This window comes from Salvia miltiorrhiza, unplaced genomic scaffold (assembly GCF_028751815.1).
Source record: "Salvia miltiorrhiza cultivar Shanhuang (shh) unplaced genomic scaffold, IMPLAD_Smil_shh original_scaffold_455, whole genome shotgun sequence".
Taxonomy (NCBI): Eukaryota; Viridiplantae; Streptophyta; class Magnoliopsida; order Lamiales; family Lamiaceae; genus Salvia; species Salvia miltiorrhiza.
In genome coordinates, this window is record NW_026651553.1 from 483,555 (window position 1) to 509,320 (window position 25,766).

At 36.0% G+C, this 25,766-nt stretch overlaps 4 protein-coding genes across 13 annotated transcripts; 3 read left to right on the forward strand and 1 right to left on the reverse strand.

The window, feature by feature from the left end:
* Positions 1–538: 538 nt before the first annotated feature.
* On the forward strand, positions 539–4,385 carry LOC131004740 (B3 domain-containing protein Os01g0234100-like). 5 transcript variants are annotated; one of them, XM_057931480.1, is made up of 5 exons: positions 539–792; positions 1,953–2,182; positions 2,259–2,465; positions 3,179–3,269; positions 3,352–4,385. In XM_057931480.1, exons 2-5 carry the CDS (start codon positions 2,033–2,035, stop codon positions 4,095–4,097), a joined length of 1,194 nt encoding a protein of 397 aa, XP_057787463.1. In that variant the 5' UTR covers positions 539–792; positions 1,953–2,032; the 3' UTR covers positions 4,098–4,385. The 5 variants fall into 5 exon arrangements, with proteins under 5 accessions (XP_057787463.1, XP_057787464.1, XP_057787465.1 ...); XM_057931481.1 differs by having other exon boundaries at positions 550–792; positions 2,259–2,432; XM_057931482.1 differs by having other exon boundaries at positions 603–849; positions 2,259–2,432.
* A 5,624-nt stretch (positions 4,386–10,009) lies between these two features.
* On the forward strand, positions 10,010–13,920 carry LOC131004741 (B3 domain-containing protein At5g42700-like). 6 transcript variants are annotated; one of them, XM_057931484.1, is made up of 8 exons: positions 10,010–10,253; positions 10,416–10,517; positions 11,854–11,882; positions 11,980–12,145; positions 12,233–12,439; positions 12,945–13,035; positions 13,140–13,313; positions 13,384–13,920. In XM_057931484.1, the coding sequence occupies exons 1-8, from the start codon at positions 10,152–10,154 to the stop codon at positions 13,479–13,481; spliced, it is 969 nt and encodes a 322-aa protein (XP_057787467.1). In that variant the 5' UTR covers positions 10,010–10,151; the 3' UTR covers positions 13,482–13,920. The 6 variants fall into 6 exon arrangements, with proteins under 6 accessions (XP_057787467.1, XP_057787470.1, XP_057787468.1 ...); XM_057931487.1 differs by having other exon boundaries at positions 10,014–10,253; positions 11,986–12,145; XM_057931485.1 differs by having other exon boundaries at positions 10,014–10,253; positions 10,419–10,517.
* A 2,623-nt stretch (positions 13,921–16,543) lies between these two features.
* On the forward strand, positions 16,544–18,261 carry LOC131004744 (B3 domain-containing protein At3g19184-like). The gene is made up of 7 exons (XM_057931492.1): positions 16,544–16,847; positions 16,924–17,016; positions 17,090–17,124; positions 17,213–17,372; positions 17,448–17,654; positions 17,841–17,920; positions 18,029–18,261. Exons 1-6 carry the CDS (start codon positions 16,719–16,721, stop codon positions 17,883–17,885), a joined length of 669 nt encoding a protein of 222 aa, XP_057787475.1. The 5' UTR covers positions 16,544–16,718; the 3' UTR covers positions 17,886–17,920; positions 18,029–18,261.
* Positions 18,162–25,189, reverse strand: LOC131004743 (uncharacterized). The gene is made up of 17 exons (XM_057931491.1): positions 24,759–25,189; positions 24,500–24,681; positions 24,044–24,149; positions 23,816–23,892; positions 23,511–23,598; positions 22,878–23,067; positions 22,666–22,792; positions 22,306–22,386; positions 21,293–21,394; positions 21,092–21,187; positions 20,847–20,921; positions 20,087–20,206; positions 19,065–19,193; positions 18,864–18,941; positions 18,692–18,778; positions 18,523–18,609; positions 18,162–18,452 (listed from the first exon to the last, which is right to left on the reverse strand). The coding sequence occupies exons 1-17, from the start codon at positions 24,985–24,987 to the stop codon at positions 18,402–18,404; spliced, it is 1,905 nt and encodes a 634-aa protein (XP_057787474.1). The 5' UTR covers positions 24,988–25,189; the 3' UTR covers positions 18,162–18,401.
* Between the last annotated feature and the right edge of the window lie 577 nt (positions 25,190–25,766).

The following is a 25,766-nucleotide window of genomic DNA, read 5'->3' on the forward strand; positions in this document are numbered from 1 at the left end:
TCACGGATAATTGACGGGTAATTGGCGGGTATTTTTCGCGGGTAAACGGGTTTCGCGGGTATGAATAGTAAGTATCCAAACCCATACTCACGAACTAAATGGATAGTGAATTGCAACCACGAAACTATCCGTGGATATCAAATGGTATCCAAACCCACCCTAGCTAATAGGTTCGGGTTTTTGCAGATATCCGTTACCCGCGGGTAGATTGTCATCCATATTTGTAAGTGACACTACTTTTAAGAAATGTTAGGTAAAAGTATATTATGAGTGAAAAATGGGTCCCACCTTATGAAAAGTAGAGATGAAAAGTAAATGGATTGTGGTGGGGTTGTGGAAGTGTACTCAATAATGGATTGGATATAAACGGTTAACCAAAATTATTTATTTTAATTATTAATATATTATAATGTTATTTTATTTTTAAATTTTTATTTCAAGCATTCAAGTATTTTATTTTATCATTTGAGCTTGGTTTGTTTTTTGTTTTCGTTAATTTCAGTTATTTCGATTTACGAAATACCAAATGCTTCAATTACACGACGAAGGTTCCAGTATAGGGTTCGAAACGGGTTCTCTCAGGCCCAGATTGGTGTCGAGACACCCATAGTCACGAGCCCAAAATAATTTTTATTTAGCGGGGTCTCCCTCACGCATTTTAAGCGAGTGCCCAGTTTTTACTATGAAATTACGACGCCGACCAAACGCTGCAAGTTGAGCTTCTTTTTCCGTCTATGGCTGGGAAAAGGATGGAACCAAGCAGCTCACAATTTGTATGATTCTTGTGCCGAGGTATTACCTCTTTGGTTCTCTTCAGATTAATCTCTTCGAGCATCTGATTCCAATAATGTAATGCTCAATTCTGATTTTTTTTTTTGACTTGGTAGTACTTTTTTTTTTTTTTTTCTGCAATACATTTTATCGTGAAAAATAAGCAAGGATGATTTTTAGTGTGGAGAAGGATATCGTGAGGTCTGTTATTGTGGAACTTCGATTAGTAGTGGAGGTTCGTTTTAGTGGTTGATCTTATAATTTGATTTTAGGCGTCACTTATCTTTGTTACTGTTGGTCATATATGCTAGGGTTCCAATGTTCTGCTCATGGTGATTTTGTTCTAATATTCATTTCTTAACGTGTTGTTTGTTTGTTTGTTTGCTTGTTTGCTTGTTTGCTTTTTCCTTTTATTTTTCTGGGTAAGTTGTAAGTTAGTTTGCTATTTGATGAGCCACAATTTAAGCAAAGCGCAAACAGGATGATGATGATTGTGATAAGAGTATGAGATTCGACTCCAGCCGAGGAGGAAATCCTTACGGTGTGTTTGTTTGCGTTTGGGACTCCAAAATCCCCAAAACCTGCAAAATCTTGTTTCTCCTGAAACCCAAAGTTTGAGTTCACGCCCCTCACCTCCTCATTCCCGTCTCAATCTGTCAAGTGTCAACTCATGTTATATACTTATATATATGCATGTATGTTTACAAATATTTTAATTAAATATATACATAAATATGCACATTATATTATATTATGCAGTATTGCATTATACTTTATATATACCATATTAAATTTTATTATTACTTGATTATGTGTGCATTTAAATTTTAAAGATATATTATTGTAGCATATGTAACCATGTAAGCACTTGTATGCATTTTCAGTTTTACCCCCTCATACGGCTATACCATGGTGTTGTTATATACAGCATATAGAAATAATATACTGAAATTACTTTTGTTAATTTTAAGTCTTTATCGTGCCTAGCCGTATGATTTCCATGTACATCCTATCAACTTCTTTATACTTGATGTATTTTATGCTTTGCGTCTTTACTATCCGGTCATTTATCAGACATAAAATGCCTTACTATTTTGCATAAGTAGATTGAGATTGGGTAGGTGGAATAATTTCTTATATGCAATCGGTGTACTAAATGCATTGAATGGCTATGTATATAGTTTCCCATAGAAGGAAGGAGCTTCTTTGTGTCAATGGGTCGTGATCTCTTTTAGCAATTTTTACCTGAGATGAAGCTAAAATGAGAACAACTGCTGATCATCATAGTTGTTTCGAGTTCAATTCCTCTTCCCTGGAGCAAGCAAAAGGGGTTCAAGCAGATTCGTTGGCACAGTTCCCTAGCTTTATGAAACAACTGCTTAAATCTCATCTGTCTGGTAAATTTTATTTGGTAAGTCGATATTTTATCTTCTATAATATCTAAAATATGACTAGATAATTTAATGGAGATTATATACTCTTAACAGGGTTTACCAAAGAAATTTTGTGACATGCATTTGCCGAGCCAAGATGACATGATTATTTTGGTTGACGAAAATGAACAAGAATTCAGTGCAAAATACTCTGTTCGGAAAAATAGACTAAGTGGTGGTTGGAGGGGCTTCTCCATTGCTCACAATTTGCTAGAGGGAGATGCTCTGGTATTCCATCTGATTGAGCCTTGCAAGTTTAGGGTAACTTTTTGAGCCTCATGAATACATCGAATTCATATATATATTGGGGTTGGTTATCATAAGAACTACTACATTTTTCGTGAGGGCGTGAGAGCAATGCACTTTCCTATAAAAGTTAATGCATTTGATGTTAAATTTAATGCACTCGGAAAAATTGAAATTTTTGCTCCCTCCAAGATTCGAACACGGGTGATGTATTCATCCAGCATGATGATGCATCCACCGTAGATCTTCACAATTCAAGAGCTAAAACAGGTTCTCCGTTCTCACAATAATTATGGTTCTTTTATTTGGTTTTGAAATGGTTATGTCATTTTATAGTTAGCAGAATATCATTGTTGATCAAAAATTGAATCTTTTCATTGATCAGGGTCATAAATAATAAGATAGTGGGACTTTGGCTGATTGAACTAACAAGTTGTGGATATTTGGTATTATGTGTTTGTTAGATTCATCCAAGGCGAGGTGTATCCGTTTTCTGTTTGTTGTTTGTTTCAATGTTTTCCTGAAAGTACATAAACACGTAACATCTACATTTAAAACTCTTGTTGGGCCAAATAATTGGTAGGTTTGCTGTTGGGATTCATATATATTCTGTCCTATTGCTTACTCTGCTGTTTACTCAGTTTTAAGGCCTGATTTAAAACTTGTGAATATATTAACAATATTTCTCCCACCTACGGCCTTTGACTGCTCTTGTTTGGTTTTGTAAGGTCTACATTGTGAGAGCAAGCAGATTAACAGAAGATGATGGAATTGGTCTTCAGACTAATGATTTTCAGAATGGCAAGCCTACTAGCACCTGTAAGACAGTTCACAGCTAAAAGATTATTTCACCATATAATTGCAAATTGTGCTAGAAATGAAGTACCAGAGTGTTTCGCAGTGAAAGTGGAAGACCAAATGGAAGCAAATGCATGCACTGGCAAAACAGCAAGGCCGCTATATCTAAATTGGCTTGCCATGGATAGCCATCAAGGAACAAAAAAGGCTAGATTAAATTCTGATTGTAAGCTTGAGATAGATCAATCTGGCAAGGGAGACTATCCTTTTAGTCCCAGTGTTCCAGAAGGCGTCAGATATTCAGAGCCTGTTGTATTTTTTGAAGATATAAAGTGTTTCGAGGATTTCAAGATCCAAGTGGATGGCCTAGTTCTTGATTCACAGATATCAAAAAATCTGAGAGTAAAATATTTCAAGCTCTGTTGCAGTCAAAACATGAGTCTTCATGGCCACCTTATAAAGGGCCTTAGTGGTAAGCTAGCTGTTGTAATGATTTCTGAAACTATCAGTATAGCCGATGCAATCAGATCTGCGGACCTTGCCACACCTCTCCATTATCTGGAATGCTGGGATAAAACTCTTAAAGCTTTTGAGGATCTAGGCATGGCAGTGGGATTTTTACGCAATAGGCTGCATAAGTTACTCAACCTTTCCCACGAATCCCAGGTGACTACAGAATCGAAGAGAACAAAACGAGTTCAAGCTGATGAAGAGATCAACAATCTTGAGACCACATCTTTGAATGTGGAAGCATTCGTAGTAAGTCTAGAGGCTGAAATAGAGGCCCTCAACTTGAAAAATGAGAAGCTCGATTTTGAGTTCCGGAGAATTGCTCAGGTTCCATGGTGAAAGCGTGTTCTGCAGGCGAGCACATACGGTAACTCCTGCACCTGCTTGTTGACAGACCTTAATAGCTGCGTGTATGTTTCCAATGCCGTAAAAATCAAAATTTCATGCATCATAGAGATTTCATCCTATTCATTAATGCAAATGCTTGCTTGTATCATGCTTTTGTAAATAGCTATTGGTGAGAAATCGCACCCCTATAGAATTATGTAGTCTTTTTATTGAGCTTTCTGCGTCATGCTGTATCCAGAATGAATTATTATGCAATGAAAAAAAGAAAGTCTTACCTCCTGTTTGCATCCTAGGCGCAGCAGACCCCTTGTTTTCAAGTAGAGTATTATTGTCAAAAGTTTATATATTATTTTATGCTGCAATACATGAAAATTTTATATGCTTCGGTCTTATATTTTCCCTTCAATAGATGGCATGGCAGTAGAAGACCAGTAATAAATTTATGATATATAAGATGAGAAATATAAATATATAGGCGTAATTTTTATTTTAAATATAAAGATGAGAAGAAAGCAAAAATCCCATAGAATAGGTAGGTGCAGTTTATAGTAGCAATATCATATCTTACCGATTTCTATTTTTTAACCTAATTTTTCTTTCGTTCGTAGATTCAATTTTTAGGGCTAGTTTCCGATTACTTGAGGCCTTCGCGAAAGTTACGACCTTTGGACGGGTGATTAGGATGTATAATATGCATGTGACACTATTGTTTGATAAAATAAAAAAATACATGGTTCTTCATAAATTAAAAGCCCGAAAATATTTAATTTGAAATTTTGTATACTACGTCTGGGGGTATACGCTTCACAAATCATAAGTAACTACTATTAACTTTATATAATTTTAATACATCATATGAAACGACATAGTATTATATTTTACAGATATTTTAATGTATTCTACCAAATATGATATTAATATATAAAAGACATTTCCGTCAAACATATTACACCAGATCCCATATCGCGTACCAAATGAAACTTATGTGTATTATATTTTCAATATTCTAATTTTTTAAGATTTTTTCATCCGAATTATTTTAAGATTCTTGAATCCATTAAACGTATATGTAAAATCTTTCATATTCATAACCATATTTATTATTTTATAATTTTAGAGAATTTTTTTTGTTGGTTATTAAAATATATTTTACTACTATTTTTGGCTTTGGTTGGTGCATAACATCTATTATTAATTATACTCCATATATCAATATATATTCAAACAATCATGATTCCTAGATTTTTCATTCTTATTATTCATGAATTGTTAAATGATTGACTAATTTAATATTAGTTATATCTTTAATTATTAATGGCATTAGAAATCAAATTTGATCAATTTGTGCAGTACACTAAGTTATTCAGTTCAATTTATAATTATATTGTCACGGACCCTACTTAATTAAGGATAATTAAGCCAAGAAACCGTAACTAAGGACACGATTATCGACGGCGATAGAAAGGGAATTTCTGTCACGACCGGACTTAATTAAGGATAATTAAGCCAGAGAAATCGTAACTAAGGACACAGTTATCGACGGCGATAGAAAGGGGGTGAACAAATAATAGAGGATCGAACTAAAATTTGTTTAAAGAAGGGAAAAGTATAATACACCTGATGTTTAGTCACAAGACTCGAACAGACTTGCAGGTTCAGATAAAACTGGCTTAACTGAAAGATCATAAAACCTAAGAGTACGCAGCGGAATAACATAATCTGATTACATGTATGAAGACATGTATCCAAGAGTTCATTCATTTAACTTATGACAAAAGCTCCGCTCTTCACTTCATCTCCATCAGCCACTGCTCAACCTGCACATTTAGAAATATATGCAGGGCTGAGTACGAGAGCACTCAGTGGGCACGTATGCCTAGATATAAAAATACGTGCTTCATAAAACTGTAAATTGTCATGCCATCATAAACAGTACAGCAAGGGAGTTTTCGTGAAATAGGCCCAAGCTTACTAAATTCTTTTGTGATTCTTAAAGTTCGTCTGCAGACTAAGTTCTCTTATAATCTATCATATCTGGAACTGTGTGTCGGAGAGGTGGCCACCTCTCACGAACACTTGACCGGACAACCCGCTAGATGACTCACGGTCATTGGTGTACACTAGTCAAGGCAGGATAGCTATCAACTGCTCAAGACCCGAATTCGATTACATCATTGGCAAAGCCAAAGCAGATAGATATCATACTAAAATTGAAACATTTTATGGCAAGACAATACTTGAAATAACTTTAATTCAAAGATTTTGTAACGAAGTAACTTGTTCAAAGGTAACATTAAACCCGTTTGATAGACATATAAAACTGAAATTAACAGTTAAATCATCTCATGCATTCATTCGTATAAGAGGCCTACGATACGCAGGGGATCTCTATATACGTATAGTAAAGTAATGCCCACCTGATAGCAAAGCTTTGCTTCAGTTCAATAACTCCTTGACTAGCTCTTACTCTTGCGCTTAACCTAATGCGAGAACATAAGGTCAAACCTTAGTTCGATGAAAATTCTCAAATAAATGAGAATGCGTATAATGAATATGCATGACTCATATTCCTTCCTTTTTTTATTACTGAGATAAAACTTAGGGAAACTTTATCACTAGTCCTTGTTATAAAGACAATTTAAACCAACTAGGTTTCGTCTCATGAAGTCAAGTAATTAACTATATTGATTCGTTCTCATTAGGGTGTTCTAAACTGTTACTTAAACACAATTCCCCCTTCGCGTAGGCAAAGGGAAAAGGAATAAAACTCAAACACCCTAAGTTCTTATCTCTCTCTCTCTCTCTCTCTTCTCTCGCGATCTGCTCTGTCTCTTCGTTCTCTGCTCTGGAAATCAGCTCTGGCTTCTAAGTCAGCTCTGGCTGAGTTAGCTCTGAAAAGTCAGCTCTGGCCTCCGAAAGTCAGCTCTGGCGACTTAGCTCTGGAAAGTCAGCTCTGGCCCCGAAGTCAGCTCTGGCCCCGAAGTCAGCTCTGGTGACTTAGCTCTAGAAAGTCAGGTCTGGCCTCCGAAAGTCAGCTCTGGCGACTTAGCTCTGGAAAGTCAGCTCTGGCCTCCGAAAGTCAGCTCTGGCGACTTAGCTCTGGAAAGTCAGCTCTGGCCTCCGAAAGTCAGCTCTGGCGACTTAGCTCTGGAAAGTCAGCTTTGGCCTCCGAAAGTCAGCTCTGGCGACTTAGCTCTGGAAAGTCAGCTCTGGATGCCGAAAGTCAGCTCTGGCCTCCGAAAGTCAGCTCTGGATGTTCGGCTCTGCTCTGGTCAGCTCTGCTCTGGAACTTCCAGCTCTGCTCTGGCATTTTTCAGTTCTGCTCTGGTATTTTTAGTCTGCTCTGGCATTTCTAGCTCTGCTCTGGAAGTTCCAGCTCTGCTCTGGCAATTCCAGCTCTGCTCTGGAACTTCCAGCTCTGCTCTGGCATTTTCTAGTTCTGCTCTGGCAATTCCAGCTCTGCTCTGGAATTTCCAGCTCTGCTCTGGCGTTTCTGGGCAGAACGACGAGGATTTCCAGTTTCCAAAACCAGAGTTCTTCGTCCTTTCTTGCCTCGATTCTCACTCGTACACCGGCCTAAATCTATTCCTATGTGAGCATGATGTGCTTGTTCAAGTTCATCTACGTTTAAAGCTAAAGTTATCGTCGTTTAATCAAGGTTTCAAGCCGTGGGTTCTACTGAAAAAGTGACTTAACATGCTTCTTGTGTTCGTTCGTATCTAGAGCCTAAAACATGCTTTCTACGAGCGTGTGATTCATGCTGAAAGGAGTAGCAACGGAGGTCGAGAGTTACCTTGATGTCGCGTGCTTTGGTCGGGTAAAAACGATGATTTCTCTTTCGCGTTTTCGATCGTCGAGGTGCAAGGCGTCAAGAGAGGTGAAGCTTTTGCTGTTGCTGCTGAATATTCAGAGTGTCGAAGAGAGAGAGGGGTGGTTCAGGGGTTGAAGGTGAGTTTAAATAGGGCTTCGGCTGATGTGCTTGAGTGCCTAGGGGAGAGCTTCGGCTGTAGCTCTGCACAGCGTGGAAGAGGGGTGCAGCAGGCGTGCTGAGCTCTGCTGTGGTGTTGCGTGGCGTGGAAGAGGGTTGCTGCTGCTCTGCCGGCGTGGAGATGGAGTGTGGTCTTTCGGCTGCTCGTCCAATGGAGGCTGCTGCCGTGGCTGCTCTGGTCTGGCGTGGAGTATGGCGTGGCGTGGGAGAGGGGTGCAGCAGGCGGCCCTTCGGCTGCCCAGCCAATGGGCATAGCTGCAGCCTCCTTTTCCACTTTTTCCTTCTTTTCTTTACTTGTAGCGTTGGCAAGTGTTGGGATTGGGTGGCGTGAGTGGTGAAGTGATCTAATAAAAGATCTAAATAAAATCCTTCAGTGATGGCTTCTCTGTAAAAAGAAAAATACTGGTTTCGTGTTTGCTAACATCGATAAATGCTAAATTAAATCCGTAGATTCAATCCGTTCGTCATTCTAATACTTAAATTAAATCCGTAGATTTAATTAGCTTCAAAGTCGGAAATAATTCACGACTTAAGTAACAATGTGAAATAAACTCCATCTTGATAAATAACACAACTAAGCTAAGTTGGTTATAACTTTGAATAATAATAATTCATCGACTCAAGGATTCTCATCGCAGTCTTAAACACACGAAAATAAATAAATGCATACTTGCTAGTGTAGTGACTCTGTCTCCAAAATGCGAAATTCATAAACATAGATGAAAACATAAAACGCTTCAATTACTGGCAGATAGAAAATTAAACACACAATACTGTAATTAAAATACTGATAAAAGAGCGGGTCACTACATATATTGATTGGCTATTTAATTAAATTTATGATTAGATTAATATATAGTATATATATATAAGCACAGACAAATCTGTCCTCTTGAAGATAAACACCAACAAATAAAAAGTCTTCATAAGTACCAGTTAAATTAAAACATCTTTTAGTACGTGTATCTGAACGAACTATCAAACATCAAAAATACAATATACATAATGACACCTAAGACTAATCTATATTCTAACAATAGCCTATATTATGAAATCTTTATCGAGACAAGAATTTATTTGAGATAGTCTTGCAAATTAGTATCGATTCATCAATGTTTAGCACGAATACACTTTTAATTTAGGACTAAATATATTTGTTTGAATTGAAGATTAGGTAAGCCGATTCACTAATTTATCAGCATAATATATTCATATAGTAAGTCATTTTATTTTTTTTTGAAATAATAGTAAGTCAATCTTTTAAATTCAAATAATTGGCTTCACGACCTTTCAATACTTGCATGATTTCCAATATCAAATTAACATAATTATCCTAATACCGCTTTATTATCGCTTATCGCCCCAAATTAGTACATACACAAACCAAAAGTCTGAATTCCCGTAAATCATTTCCTACGTGGTATGAGATGATATGTGATATTTTTGATCGAGATTTTTATTAATTTACTTATAAGATATCACTATCATCGAAAGATATTAATATCATGTTTGATAAGATATGTAAAAAAGGTGTTAATGTTATCACAACTCTTAAATGTAATACTAAAATTAAAAAGATATAAATAATAAATAATGAGTCATTAATTTATAAAAAAAAAATAATTTTTGAACCAAAATAATATATTTGAGTCTACCTCACACACTTATCATGCATATCAAATATTCGAGTCTATCTCACCCTTATTATAGAGAACAGTGAGAATGGAGTTTGTCCTTTTAATCATGTGAAAAATGGATTTTTACTTCAAAACCCAAAAATTAGTTACGCAGTTATTTATTTGCAGAAGAGAAGAAATTGTGTGGAAAAATAGGGACCGGCGCAATAATGGTAAAAGAGAGTGAGAATTAAAGCTATATTTACGCAGTGTGAGTGTGGCCCGCGTCTTGCTGTCTGAGCTGCCCCATGTCCTTTTCCCTTTTCTCTCACCACAAAAACACATATAAATAATCAAATGCGTGTATCCAGATTTGAACTCAGTAAAAACTTTTGCTAGTGAAAAAGTTGGGGAAAAAAACAAATTACAAAATTTGCACTCATGGAAATTAGTAAATTGAAACAAGAAGCAAATAAGATTGAGGCCCAGACATCTGATGTTTCAGATTATTGTGCGGCAGGCCTCACAGATTCTTCACACAAGGTTTTCTTAAATTTTTTTAATTATTACTTAATTTACATATTTATGTACCTTTGTATTTTACTTAGCGATTTGTGTCCAGGTTTGTGATTGTGTAGTTTGCATGTATTTCAATTTTTTAGTTAGTTGGCTTTTCTATTGTTAATTTATATATTGTGCTTACAGCAGAAGAAGAAGAGGAGGAGGAGGAGGAATGTAATGCAACTAGAAAACAAGGAAAAGGGTGTTTCAAAGAAGCTTAAAAGTCTCAAATCTAAAGATAGACAAGTGAGAATTTGTGATTCCCTTTGTTTAACAATATGCTTGGATCCATGTCTATACAACTTTATGTTTTGTTGATTTTGTGCATTTTTGGCTAGATTCTTGAAAAATTCGCTTGTGTAATCTTGTGCAAGTTAATGCCACTGAATTTTATTCATGGAGGTTTGCCTTATATGCCAATTTGCTGTAATGTCATAGGGGTTCCTTCAGTTTCTGGAGGTCTAAGGGTAATATTTAATGCCACACTTCTATTCGTTTTCGGATAACTAAAGATGAATTTTCCCTAATCCGTGATGCTTGAAACCCTAAAATTATTTGGCTCAAACCCATGCCATATTTTAGCTGTGTGAACACAGGATTGCTCCAGATAGGATTGCCCCGGATAACCCGGCATAGGTTCAGGATTCAGTTTCTTTGCATTTATTGTTGGTAGGTCGGATTTCAAATAGTTGGTCGATGTATCCGTTCATAGAAGTATTTAATGCGCTAATTTAAACGCTTACGCGATTGCAGCAATTAAATGACCTTTTGAGAATCTCATCTGAGAGTTGCGAATGTTTGAAGCTCTGTACTTCTTGCAGAGTTATAGAACTGCGATATAGTTCCCAAAGCAATGAAGGCAATTTCCAGTGATGTTCATGTTTGTATTATTTTTAGAACTTTTTGTTAGATAAATTTGTGCTATATTTGGTAATTTACTCAAACTATCAGACTAGGCTTCTTTCAAAAGAAATAAGATGCTAGGCAATGGCAATTGACAGGGTGCATAATTCCCTGGTCATTTTGTGACTGTCCTCGATCTTGAGTTTGATGTTATAAGATCATTTGGCTTTCTTTATGAATTTCATAATCATTTGCCTTGTGAATAAATTCAAATTCTTGTATCATCTCAAAATTATTTTAGATTTCCAGGTAGCTGGCTGCCTCCGTAGCTGCATAACTGGTACACTTTAAGAACAACTAGCTTAAGATGATCATAGAGAGATCAACTCATAAATCAGAAGAACAACAATGGGGTACAAGAAAATAATTTTCTATTGCGCAAATGTGCATGACTTTGGGTATTGAAATTTGTTAAGAATTTGAAAAATGTCCTAGAATGAAATGGTGTGTCAGTATCTTGGTGCTGAGTCTTCTTTTGCTGCCAATGTGTCCTTGATATTATTTTTATTACTGCCTTTTATCAAATTCATCTTTTTCTTTGAGTTGATTGATGCTGATGGTATAATGGTAATCAATAATTACATGAATTTCTCTATTGACTGTGAATGCGTTGAAAATGTTTCTGTTGGTTTTAATGATAAATCATTGAGCTGATGAAAATTTCCGAATTCCCGGACAGGCATCAAATAATCCCAAGAAATCGAGAAGGTAAGCTATCTACTTCATGGAATCCAATCTTCATGTACTTTCACTTGAAAGTTGAAGGTGCAAGAATGCTTATTTTTGTGTGGTGTGAAATGTAAAGCTGCAGTGCACGAAAGAGGACCAGGTATACCGACCTATATGATGATGTCGAAGCTAAGTATTCCGTAATGGAGCGAGCAGAAAGAGTACTAGCACATTTAGAAAATGAACTACCTCATTTTGTGAAGTGTATGCTCCCATCAAATGTTGCTCATGGATTTTGGCTGGTAAGCCCATGTAAATATTGTCCTGTTTTTATAACATGTGAAGAATGTTGGTGGGCTAAATCATTGTGCCATTGCTTCTTATGGCAGCATCTACCTAAGAATTTTTGCAGTATTCATTTGCCCAATCATGATACATCGATTGTGTTGGTGGATGAATGGGGAAATGAGTACAAGACATCTTACCTTCTCGATAGGCACGGCTTGAGTGCGGGATGGAGGGGCTTTTCCTTATCGCACAGGTTACTGAAAGGAGATATATTGATTTTCCATTTGACTGCGCCTTGCAAATTAAAGGTAATTATTCCATCATATGGGTTTATAAAATTTCTAATCGCATCTATGACCTGCACCTTGCCTAGTGTGTGCCTGTCTCTATGAATATTTATATTCTTTTCATTTTGAACTTGATGCCAGAGCCCCCCGTCTCATAAAACACAAAATGTCTGGGAACTGAGTCTAGGAACTTGGAAATTACTGTTAAATTTTTTCTCTCTATAATAAGCCCTGAAAAGGTCGAACGTTCTACATCTCACTGCATTCTTGAGTTACAATGTTCAACTTCATGCTCGTGAACACTAGGAAGAATATTTATTTACTGATCGATCATGTTATGAACATCTGACATTACGGTTCTGTACTCTCAAATAATGCATGTGGCAATAACATTTTCCTGTAGAAACTGTGAGTAACCAGTTGCATATTTTGTTGATTGTATCGATGGAGCATCTTTTACCCAATTGATAGTTCGTTAAACAAACACATCTTGTCATATTGTAGTTGACCATAATGTCTCCTATAGGTACACATTGTGAGAGTAAACGGTGCAGATGTTGTAGGTGCAGCGCTTTGTCTCATGAATATGGATGCTTCAGAGAGAAGGAGCAACGGAGGTTGGATACCTCTTTCGTTCAACTATTCTACAATGCATTAGAATCTTCAACATAGAAATTTGAATATGTCTGTTTTTGTTGGCGTGGCATATTTTTGAGAGAAGATCTCGTGAAGAAAGATGACAGGAAGCAGAGGAAGCGCAGAAAGACAAAGTACGTGGAGCCTTATCAGCTTGGCAGTGCTTCTCCAGTGAAGAACGTCAAGGGCAAAAACTCGATCCTTAGCCCTGTAGCAGATCATAGCAGCACTGCTTTTTGCTCGGATGTGATTGAAAAAGGTATTGTTCCCTAGTTGATGAAATGAGATCCATGGAAATCATAACTGACCCAGGAAATGTTATTTTGTAGGTCCTGAAATCACGAATCAGCACCAAACCAACGACCTCTGCTATCCTGAGACATCATTTCTACGCGATCATGCCCGTGAGGGTGTCACTTGTAGATAGTTCCTGCTGAAGCTCCATCACTTCTACCCCAAATTCTTACATTTGAGGACGAAGCTTTGCAAAAGTCTTTTGGAATTGGCTTTGGACAGCGCGAGTTTTTGACTGGATCCCAATCATATATAGATGCTTCAGACTTTGATTTTACAACTCGGGGAGCAAATAGTCGAAGAAAGCGTTGAAATTTAGAAGTTCTGACAGAAGGCCTTGAATATATACTGACATCGACATCGAGGTTAAAAAGAAAAAAAGAAAACTGAATACATTATATGTCGCTTATATTACATGATGTTTATAGAGAAGTTTCATTATCAGGGTCTTGTCATCAAGCATTTGTAATGTAGAATCATTATAGTGTAATGTTTGAATATTGAGAAGTTTTGGGTTGTGAACGTATGTTCCGAGTTACTTGGAGTAGCTGAAAAAATTACAGTTTGAGTTATATCAATTCACAACTACTGCAAATTTAAAGATGGTCTTGATTAAGGAATGATCTATGTAAGTGCAATAGTGATTAGGGAAATTGCAACAGAAAACCTTTTTATGTAGAGTTGGGACCATGAAATTTTATTAACTTTGTTTATTGATTCAATGAGTGTTATGTGTCTCATAACCATCACTTTGTGAGATAGCTTTGCAACCTTGGTCGCCACATCACCCTATTTTGTACTCCTAATTATTTAATTAAATGATTAAAGTTTGAATTGAGTTATTTATCACAAATTGGATTATACAATTAGATTATACTCCCTCCGTCCCACTTCAATAGGCAGGAAAGTGGTAATAAAGTGGTGTGGTACACACCAATTAAGTACAATTTTTTACCCAAAAAGAAAATGAGCCTATTGGAGCGGGACGAAGGGAGGATTATTTTAATTAATCACATCTTTCACTCAAATTAAATGCTTCATTATTGTAAACCGTAATACCTTACAGTATGGATTAATTGCCTTTAGAAATACACGTTATTGCTATCCATGAGTGATTCCATGAATCAGAATCAGCCAACTTATTTATTTCATCAGAAAATAACTCTCTTATGCATTAATTAAGGGGTAGCAAAAATGGTAATGTGATTTGAAGCATCTTGGATTAATATTGGCTTCGAGGCGACATAGTTACAAGTGAACGAGGTCACCCAATCGTCTTGCCACAGTCAAATAGTCAAAAATATATTTCTAAATAGGTTATGCCTGTAAATTATTGATTTTTTTAATTAAATCCTAGCTTTTTATATAAATTTCAAAACTTAGTGTCGTAATTATTAAATTATTATTGATTTAATCTAATTTTGTTATCATTTAGAATTTTGCCTAAATTTAATATTGATATGACTACTCAAATAGTTGACATGTCATAATTGTTATTGCGTGACAATTAGTTGGTAGAAACGACGTTCTTTCTTATGAAATAACGCCAATTGTTTGGCTAGTCATGTCAGCAGTAAATTTGACTGAAATACTAATTAATAGCAAGATCAGATTAAATAATTAATTCAAGAATTACTATGCTAAACTTTGAAATTTGTATACAAAGTTAGAATTCCGAAACTTCACTTTTGTCAAATTTTTAACAATAATTCTATTTGGACAAAATATGATTAAATACTCTAAAAAATAATTTATTTAAAAATTTTGATTCAAAATAAAAAATAATTTATTTAAAAATGTTGGTTCAAAATAAAAAATAATTTAGTTAGTTTTCTTGTTTTACCCACATTATACTTTTTTTGTAATTTTTTAATATTTTTTGTTTTTTTTAAGTACAAAAATTACAAAAAAAATATAATAAAATAAAATAAAAAACTATATAGAGAAAAAAATTAATTGATTCCTTTTTAAATTTAAACCAAAATTTTTAAATAAATTAATTTTTTAAAACATTAACTTTTTTTGAAATATATTTTGTCAAAATAGCAGTACTCAATTTTTAAACCTCAACACCTTATTCGAACCTGTAATATTATTGTGTAGGTTGGAGCTTTCCCTTTCATATTATTTTATTTTGAGTAAATGTCTGCTCTTAATCAAATCGAAGAGACATATAATGATGGACATATGCATAGTTAAGGGGGGTGTATTCGTTGTGGAGTTTAATAGATTTCTATGGATTTTAAAAGTCTGGGTATATTCGTTCCAGACTTTTAAAAGTCTGCAGAAATCTGTTTAAAAGTCCATATAAATCTGGGTGTATTCGTTTCAGACTTTTTAAAATCCATACAAATCTAGGTGTATTCGTTATTCCATTAACTTCAAATCCGGAATGACTTTCATGGATTTCATCCAAAAAATACACACGACGAAATCCGACCAAGAACCACGAGAATTGAAATCCATGGAGTTTTGAGCGAGCGCTGAGTTCCAGCGACCGCGGCCAAGAAGCCAGCGACCGCTGGAACTCGGCCACCGTTGAGAGCAGATAACTGGCACCGTGGAGAGCAGAGAAATGAAGGAGCAGTTTCTCGATAATATGGACTTGGAGAGAGAAAGAGGAATCACTATCAAATTGCAGGTTTTGTCTCTGTCTATTACTGCTCTAATTGCTATATGACTACTTTAGATGAGTATAGACATAAGATTTGTTGGTTGAATTGTCTTACATGAAGAAAACACATAATTGCTGTCAATGTTTTCTCTTTTCTACATAGGCTGCACGGATGCGTTATATTCATAACAATGAACCCAGCGCCCGCTGGAACCCAGCGGTCGCTGGGTTTCCAGCGGTGCTGAGACTCAGCGGGCGTTGGCATCATGGATTTCAATTCCAGAATTATTCCCTAAATTCTTCGAAAATCAGTGAAAATCAGGGTGAAATCCAACCACGAATTCTTTGAAAGTCGTCTCGAATCTATGTGAATTCAATGGAATTTGAATTCCATGGAATTTAAATTCCATGGACTTTTTAAAGTCTGTGAAAATCTACAACGAATACACCCCCCTAAATCAAGCACAATCTCGATTCTCGATGAACAAAAGATTATAGTGGATAAATTCTATGTAATATTTTTTTTAAAGGAAATATAGTAGTAGTACTAATAATCTAATTAAAGTGGATGATTTTGAATTTGAATTTGAAAAAGTGGGGCCCCAGCAAGGGTTTTGGGAGGGAGACGGAATGTTTAGTTTCCTCCATTTCAACGGCCATTTCTTTGCTTCAGTCTCCTTGTCCACCATTTCCACTCCTCCAAAATTTCTTGAGACAAGTAGTAGAATATCATTTCCATAAAAGAGAAGAGATAAAATGGTGGTGGGGAAGAAATCAGCGTACGAGGAGACTAGGCAGAAGCGGCTGGAAGAGAACAAGAAAAGAATGGAGGAACTCAATCTCAACAAGCTTGCCCACGCTCTCCACACTCCCAAGCCTTCTCCAGTATGTCCCAATTTTGTTGTTTCTTCTCTCTCTACCTCTGTGGTTTCATGGCATGTGATGATGCTTTCTTCCACAGATGAAGAAGGTAAAGCCGAAGCTGCCGTTGGATCTCTCTTCGGTCCGGCGATCTAGCCGCGTTGCAGTTATGCCTCCCCGGAGCTACAAGGAAGTCTGTAACTAATCTCTCTCTGCATATTTTAAAGGTAGTTTCTGAAACTAAGCTGGTGTTTATAACTTGGTAGGTTGCTGTTGTTGAAGCAATGGGGAAGCCAAGGAGGTTAGTCCCCACTCCTTACTCCTTAATTAATAGGTCATTTCTAGGGCGTGGGTGAATGTGAATAATAGTTTTGGCACTGATTCTTCAGCTACCAAAGAAGGGATTTGCTAAACAGAGTGTATGCCGGGGACGAAGAGAGGCAGTATGCTATACAAAGGGCCGAGGATCTTCAATCAAGTTTAGACCAAGATATCCCCACCTTTGTAAAGCCCATGCTTCAATCTCATGTTACTGGTGGCTTCTGGCTGGTATGTATGTATTGTATGGTATCACAAAAATGAATATAGACATGGCTTAAGTGTGTGGTGTTGCTGTGGAATTAGGGCCTCCCGAAACATTTTAGCACGACGCACCTTCCAAGCCGTGATGCAGCCATCAATCTAGTTGATGAGAATGATCAAGTGTCTGAGACCAAGTACCTTGCTCTCAAAACGGGGCTCAGCGGTGGATGGAGAGGTTTTGCTATCGACCATGAATTAGTCGATGGAGATGCTCTTGTTTTCCAGTTAATTGACCCAACCACTTTCAAGGTAACCTTATACCTATTTGCTTCAATCACTTGTTCTTTTCATTGTATTATCAACTTTACACAAGTGAATAGCTGATGCTTACTTTCTTAGCATATTTATATGTATAAGTACTTAGCTTTCATCATTATACGAAATATCCGAGTTTTAAAAGTTATGCTATTTGTGCATATGTTAATTGACATACAGGTTTACATCATAAGGGTAAACGAACCGGGAGATAGCAGCAACTAACCACCGACGCAGATCTGATGGTGTTTTTTTGTCAGGTATGATAAATGTTATGTCTACTCTTATTTTTTGCTATTTCGAATTCCATTGCATGATATTAGTAATTTAGCAATAAGAGAGATCCGATTAGCTATCTCATTTTGCAGTTCCTCCAATTTGCTCTTGCTGACAAGGGGCGCAAGTTCAATCTTCATGAGCTTCTAGAATGTTACATCGCCAAAATACTCGTGCATATTTTGGAGAGAGAAGCTGTTTTTGTTGTTTGTAGCTTGGAACTGATTAGTTTGGATGTTGCTACATATTCAGCATGAATATAATTTATACAAAAATTCATGTATCAGGATGCTGACTTAAAGAGTGAATTGGTTCAAATGAAACACAACATGGAGTTCGGTAGTGTGGGTAATACAAACTTAAATATGGTTTAGCTGCTGATTATAATTGAGAAGATAGTACATTATTCTACCAATCTCCACGAGTAAAATCCTCTGCAAATGGATTGCGGGAATCCTACACATATCACAATTTTGCAAGGCGATTGTTGAACGTTGGGTCCATGCATACAACAACCTGCGATAGTTAGAAACCATCAGTAATCAATCTGGTAGTTTTGTGAATGTTTTGACGCGTATTTTATTACCTTGCCGACACTTTGACCAGAGTGAAGATAGTTAACTGCATCAGCAACGGAATGAACTCCCAAGAATGGTTTAGGGTCGATAATGACCTGATAAAGCAGAAACGAAAAAAAAGGTTGCAGATTAATGGATCTAATCAAGTATGCTACAAGAGCTGAGAATATTAGTTACCTTCAACTTTCTGGAGGTGTACAGATCCATTAGCTTATCTAGATGTTCTTGCCAAAAATGTGTATATTGTACTAGGAAAAAACCAGCCTAGACATTTGGAGTCACCATTAAAACACATTGAAAAGCCACTTCAAGTCTGCAACTATCCAATATGAAAATGCATAGGACTTACCACAGTCTGGCTCTTTGCCAGAATCTTTTCGCACAGTCCAGTATAATTTCGTGGCTTCCATCCTTCCTCCCCTTGATACTACAATTGAATATGTTTCATGATTGCAATGGATTAGAAACCCACATGAAATTGCCAAGACTTGCAAGTAAACCAATCTGTTAAGGTTTTAAGATAATGACATAGTTGATTGAAGGTACTAACCTGAGAAATCATCCCAATCACAATAAGACGTCCATAGGTTGCCAAAGCATTCAAGCATAGGTCAAACATGTCACCACCAACAGACTCATATATAATATCAACACCTTTAGGGAACTCATCTTTCAGAACCTGACCAAGAAACAAAGCATTATAAATATTTGGATTTCCTGCGGGCAGCCTTGTTCTGTACATTATTTCTAATATAATCTTCAAATATTAAAACGGAAAATATTTTTCAACCGGAAAATAAGGAAGCATGCACGTAGTTGTCCATATCCTCAATTGTTAGAAAATTTTAACTGTGTATTTTATGCTTAACTGAACAATGATATAACTCGGAAGTACATTCTGACGAATAGCCAAAATTTTAAAAAATGTAAAATATGTATGATGGCTGCACCTTGAAACTTTGGAAACTCTTTATTTCATATCAGCCAGCAAATTGTTCCATGATCAATAAAGCTTATGCAGGCTCAGGTAGCCATACTAAAACTTTAGATTGAACTTGTATCAAGAAAACCCTTAACCAAATAACTAGGAATAAAAATTTTAAGCGAAATTTTGGGATATCTCTACAAGAAGTTGACAAACATTTGAACTGCACTTTGAAGTAGCTGTTGCTAATTAATTACATCAGCCAATCTTTGCTTATAACATGTATGAGGTCAAAGATAGGAACTTTCCCAGATATTGATTATTGCACGAATCATGCGGTAAAACTAAGTCAAAATTCCAAATCCAAGAGAGGAGCTATTATGATTTTCCATAACTTCATGTTCCTATGACAAGGAAACTTCACAAAATTAACAAATCTCAAGGCAGAATTTTATATTTTCTACTTCACAGACTGATTTACAACTTCAGAGAATATGGGGGGAGGAAATTAGGAGATGGTCAAAACCGAAAATTCCATTTGTTTTAACACCACTACAGCCCATAAAGGTTTGCTTGCTTCCAATTTCTATACACTAGACACTGCATTATATAAATTAAGAGAGAAAAATAATGTTGTAGTAACGTACAGTTTTGATATTCTCAGCTTTGTAGTCGATTACTCTATCCACTCCCAAATCCTTCAGAAGCTTGGCCTTGTCTTTTCCTCCACAAGTTGCAATAACCTTATTTCCGGCTAATTTTGCCAGCTGCACTATAAATGTCCTCTATTTATTTACTTAAAATAAATAGCAACATCTTCATGATAGAATGAGAAATCAATAATAAAAAAAATAAAAGGCAGTATAAAGACCCTAAAAGAATCACTGGAGCCATTACTTAATGTTGTGATGTTTAGATGGTTCATGTGTGATGTGTTTCTAGATAAGAATCTAGAAACAAGTGTTTTAGAAAATGCAACCTATTGGCTATTAGGAAGAAAATTGCATGAGAAAAAGTGGATGCATTTGTTTCTGGAGAAGTAACTGGGTAGGATAATGTTTGGTGGATTACAAAAATATCATAGCCTACAAGTTCAACAGAGTCAGGATCTGGCATCCTGATAAGAATATGATCTAGCTTCAGTTTGGCCTCAAAAACTCAAAGTATTTGAAGGCCCTTAACAGGAATCAATAAACTTATGTTTTTCCTTTCAAAATTTTGGTATCGTGAGTCTCAGAAGGATATTTGATCCATAAGGAAGAATGTGTAGAGAAAGACAGACCACAAGGAATTCTTCTTTGATGCAAAGATAGAGCATCATGTATACATACCAAATTCTTGCTGCCAATATTCAAGAACGAGGAGCAATTTCTTTTTAAGTACAGAATTTTGTGTCACTAAATATACCTGGACAGCAAATTGCCCAGTCCCTCCTGCAGCAGCAGTGATCAGAACTGTTTTCCCAGAGTCCATTTGAGCTGCCTACAACATCAGCAAAAGGAAGGGGAAATGATAAGACTTAACATTTTATAGGTGCAATGCATTAATATACTAAAGCCTGTAAAACAGAAAGAATTAATCTTCCAAATCCATTTTTAAGCCACTCGCTATCTTACAAAGAATTGAAAAGAAAACCAAGAATGCAGAAATACCTTTTCTAAAGCTATCGAGGCTGTTAGCCCAGATGTGAGCATAGCAACAACTTCTGGATCTGGTCTTGCCACAGGAAGAATGTGCTTTGAAGGAACCTAGATTACAGGGAAACCTATGCTTTCAGTTATCATAAAAAACTTAGAAAGAAAATAAAGGAGAGAAATATACTTAAGTATGTCAAAATCAAACAAATATTTTACCGCAGTGAATTCAGCATAACTCCCATATGTCATAATTGCAGCTGGAGTGCCAACCTTTAAGTGCTTAACTGAATCCCCAATAGCAGCAATTATACCCACAGCCTGCAGATAAAAAGATAGCATTTGTAAACTGACCTTGGACTTGGAGATGGCACTAGATCATGACACTCTTCCTTAACAGAATGACTCTATATTTTGGAATGGGTATCATGACTTCCTCGGGATGGTACTTATGCACAGGGACGGAGCCGGGGGGGGGGGGGGGGGGGGGGGGGGGGGGGGGGGGCTCCCAAATTTTGAGTTTTTTTTTTTTTAATATATATTTATACCTATTACTATTATAAAATAATTTTGTTTTATAAAAGAGTATTTGGTTATTATATTCTCTCATATATATACTTAATTTAAGGATAATTCTGTTATTTAAAACTATATAATCTATGAAATATTATTTGTTATTATTACTATTATACTTGTCTTTTAATAAAAAATGCCTAATATGTATGAAATGCTAAAAAAAATTATAATGTATTGAAACTAATTTGTAATATATAGAAAATATATAATCTATGAACATGTTGTTTGTTATTATTATTATTATGCTTGCCTTTTAATAAAAAATGTCTTAAATATACGGAATGTCCAAAAAAAGTTTTGTGATATATTGAAACTATATAATCTATGAAAATATTGTTCGTTATTATTAGTATTATGCTCGTATTTTAATAAAAAAAATACCTTAAATATACAGAATGCCCAAAAAAAATTTCTCGGGGGCTACAACCCCCGTACAATTTCAGCCCCCCGAACTTAATTCCTGGCTCCGTCCCTGCTTATGCAGATGTATAGGTATTGCGGATGAAGTTGAACAATCACAAAATTCAAATGATAAATTACATCGAATTCCAGATAGATTCATGCATCCAAACTAATTATGTATATATATATATACACATAATGTAAGCATGTATGTATGTAACAGTAAAAAATGCAGACTTGGGATTTTTCCTAACCTCGAAGCCAGCATCAAAGGGAAGCAAGGAAGCAGTGTCTTTACTGCTCCCACTAAAGTATCTTCCAGAGCTAAAATTCACCTGTTAAAATTGATAAAAGCATGTCAAAAACTTGTAGAGATATGCCCAAACAAAATCAAATTCTCTCCAGACATGTAAGTTCTTATGTGCTATAATAACTAAGACAGGTGAGTCTGTAGTTATTTACTGTTCACCTCGTACATTTTTACTTAGCCAATTAAAATCCAAAATACAATAAATAACAGTTATCATTATCTAAAAAAAAAAGAACAGTTATTGTTGCCCCTGAACAAAAAAAAAAAAAAACAGATTTTGTTAACTTGAAAGAAATGAACTTACATCACTAGCATTGACCCCAGCATATATGATCTTCATAAGAACATAATCTGGTTTAAGCGGCAATCTCAAGGGTGCCCGTACCACTCTTGTTGCACTTTGGAAATTGTGACTGAGAGTGTGAACAACTCTAAAGGACAGGATTGAAATAATGATGTGTTAAGGTCACGACAAAGTGGCTTGAGATAAGAGGTGGCCTAGATACTTGTACCTACATCTTATCAAAACTTTGAGGGATTTGAACATTCACTGGCAAAACATCTGCAGACTTTTTCCTTGAAGCCTTAGGACGAATTCGATATTTCTCTTCTTCTGCGGGAGTTGGCCAGTACTCAAAGCCCCTTCTATTGGATATCCACAAGCAATCCCCGGCTTTACTTTCATCGCTAATAAGCTGAAAGGCTCCTACATAAGTTAGGAGCTAAAACCAATGTTAAGATGTAGTTCATTGTATTAAGGGTATTAATAATTTCTATCAGCTTTAGAGAATGAAGAACTTTGAAAAATAATGTACTGATTCTGCAAATAGCCTATTTCTCATGGCTGAGAACAATTATAGCCTATAGGTGATCTAGAAACATGCATTCCTGCTATATGAAGCAGCAAGAAGATCTTGGGGGTGCAGACAATAGCAACACACAGTAGAAGCATATCAGGCTACTTGGCCTTGTATATTGTGCCATAGTCACTCCAAACAGCTCAAGTTCAGATACACTGAACAAATACAGTTTTCCAAGAGCAGAAAACAACGAACACCAAGCTTATTCCTCAATTAGATTCATAAGTCGACAAATGAGAGATGGTGTGAATGCTGAAACGCAGATAATATTAGATGGGGTAAAATTTACCTCTCACAACCATTTCCATACTCAAAAAGCCGCCAATCATATCAATGAACTTAGGGTCCATCTTAGAGGCCAACTCAGTTTGAACAAACTGCATAGAGTAAGAGTAGAAAGATAAAAAATTACAACCCTCAAAGATCACTCGAGTCTGGTTAGCAACCAAGATTAAGACTGAGAATATTGTGCAGCATTATATACAGATAAAGCATTCTGTAGTTGGATGAGCAGGAGCTTAGTCGCATTACACAGTACAGTCCAAAATACACAATATAATCTCTTTTCCAAAATAATCTATAAAAATAGCTCACCTCAGGGCAAAGGACATTAACACGAATACCTTGACGCTTGTAAAGAGCCAGTGATCTGGTGAATAGGACTACCCCCCCTGCAAAAAAATTATAATTCAGGAAAATATTACTATACTAATGATAAAACAAAAAAATCTGTATATCAAGAATAAGTACATTAACCATTTCCACTTGTAGAATAGAAACAAAAATTCAAGTACACACAACGGAAGTGGAAGAGTAACAAACCTTTTGAGCCAGAGTAAATAGGGTCAGCATACATTGGGTATAAACCCGAAGCAGAGCCTACATTAATGATCACACCTGGTTTCTTAACTTCTTTCATCGATTGAATCTGTGCACTCGAAATGAAACTTAGTTCTTAGAAGTTAGAACTACAAGTAAAGAGACGGACATAAATAACATGCAAACCAATAAAAGATGTTATCAAAAGTTATAGACTATAATAGAATGAGGAACAACTTTATCATAAGACAGCAAGCTAATAAATAGAATGAGGAACAACTTTATCATAAGACAGCAAGCTAATAAACGAGATCATATAATCACTGGGTGCAACATACTACAATCAAACACACTGAGAAAACACAGGACAAAATTAAAGGAGGCCAAATTTTCATCTTACTAAGCAATTATAACAACTTCGATGTACAAAATTTAACAACCAAAAACCTGAATTCATACCGCGAGGCGCGTGGATTCAATGACTGCAACAAAATTGATATCAACAGCACGCCTCCACGTTTTTAAGCCATCAGTCCGATCCTCATAGAAAGAAAGCGGAGTCGCGATTCCAGCACAGTTGATACAGATATCCAATCCTCCATAAGTTTCCACGTGCTTACGGAAAGCCGCCGCGAGAGCATCTGCCACAAAATCAAAAATCTCATCATACTAATTCACAAAAAATAAAACACATAAAATATGAACACCTCTCCCTTACGTGAGTTGGCGACGTCGCATCTGAAGAAAAGCACCGCCGGAAATTTCAGGTCGGCGTGAAACTTCCGAACTTCTTCTTCAGCCAGTGATGCAGCCTCTATCCCTTTGTCTTGAGAATAATCAATGATTGTGATAAAAATACCTTTCTGCGCGAGCGCCAAGACAAGTGCTCGGCCGATGCCGGCGGCGCCGCCGGTGACGATGGCTGAGAGGCCGGCTTTCAGCTCCATCGTCGCTGTCTGTTGATAGTTTTCTCGTTGTTGACTAAATAGTTAAGCAGGCCGCACATTTATATATACACACGTGGACGTGTATATGTACAGATTTGCGATGCAATCTTAGAGAGTGTGAACGCAGCATTTTTTTTTTTTGAAGAACGGTGTGTGATTGCAACTTCTTTTGTTCATATCCTTCTCGAAGTTAGCGCCCAAGATGGTCGATATGTTATTTTTTATTATTATCTTTTCTTGTAAATTAATATTTGTTCCCCCAAAAAAAAAAGATAAGAGTAAAAATACCTTGTCACTTTTATAAAATTATTATATTTATGTCTAAAATATTAAATTATTCTTAATGTTTCAATGCGCACAATGGTATTATGTGCATAATTTATGCGCATACAAGAACTAACTATTCACATAAATTATGTTTATGCGGAATAAAACAAAGGTCATCAAATATAAGTCACTGAAAATTCCAAAATAATTTTCCAACTCACAATCATTTGTACTTGTAATGACACAAATGCAGTATATTTTTCAATTTTTAATAGTCGAATGAAATATTAAAAATATAAAAGGATATAAAATGTAGCAAATGATAAAAATGGATATATTTAGTATATATTCAGAAAAGTGGGTAATTCAGAAAATCTCCCAATATTTCTTCTCCTAACTCAAATAAACGGTGGTTTGGTTCTTTAATTTGGGGAATGAATGAAGATGAAGCCGTCCAACAAAAATAGAGAAATAAAAAGAATACATGGAAGCCCAATTGAACTACGTAATGT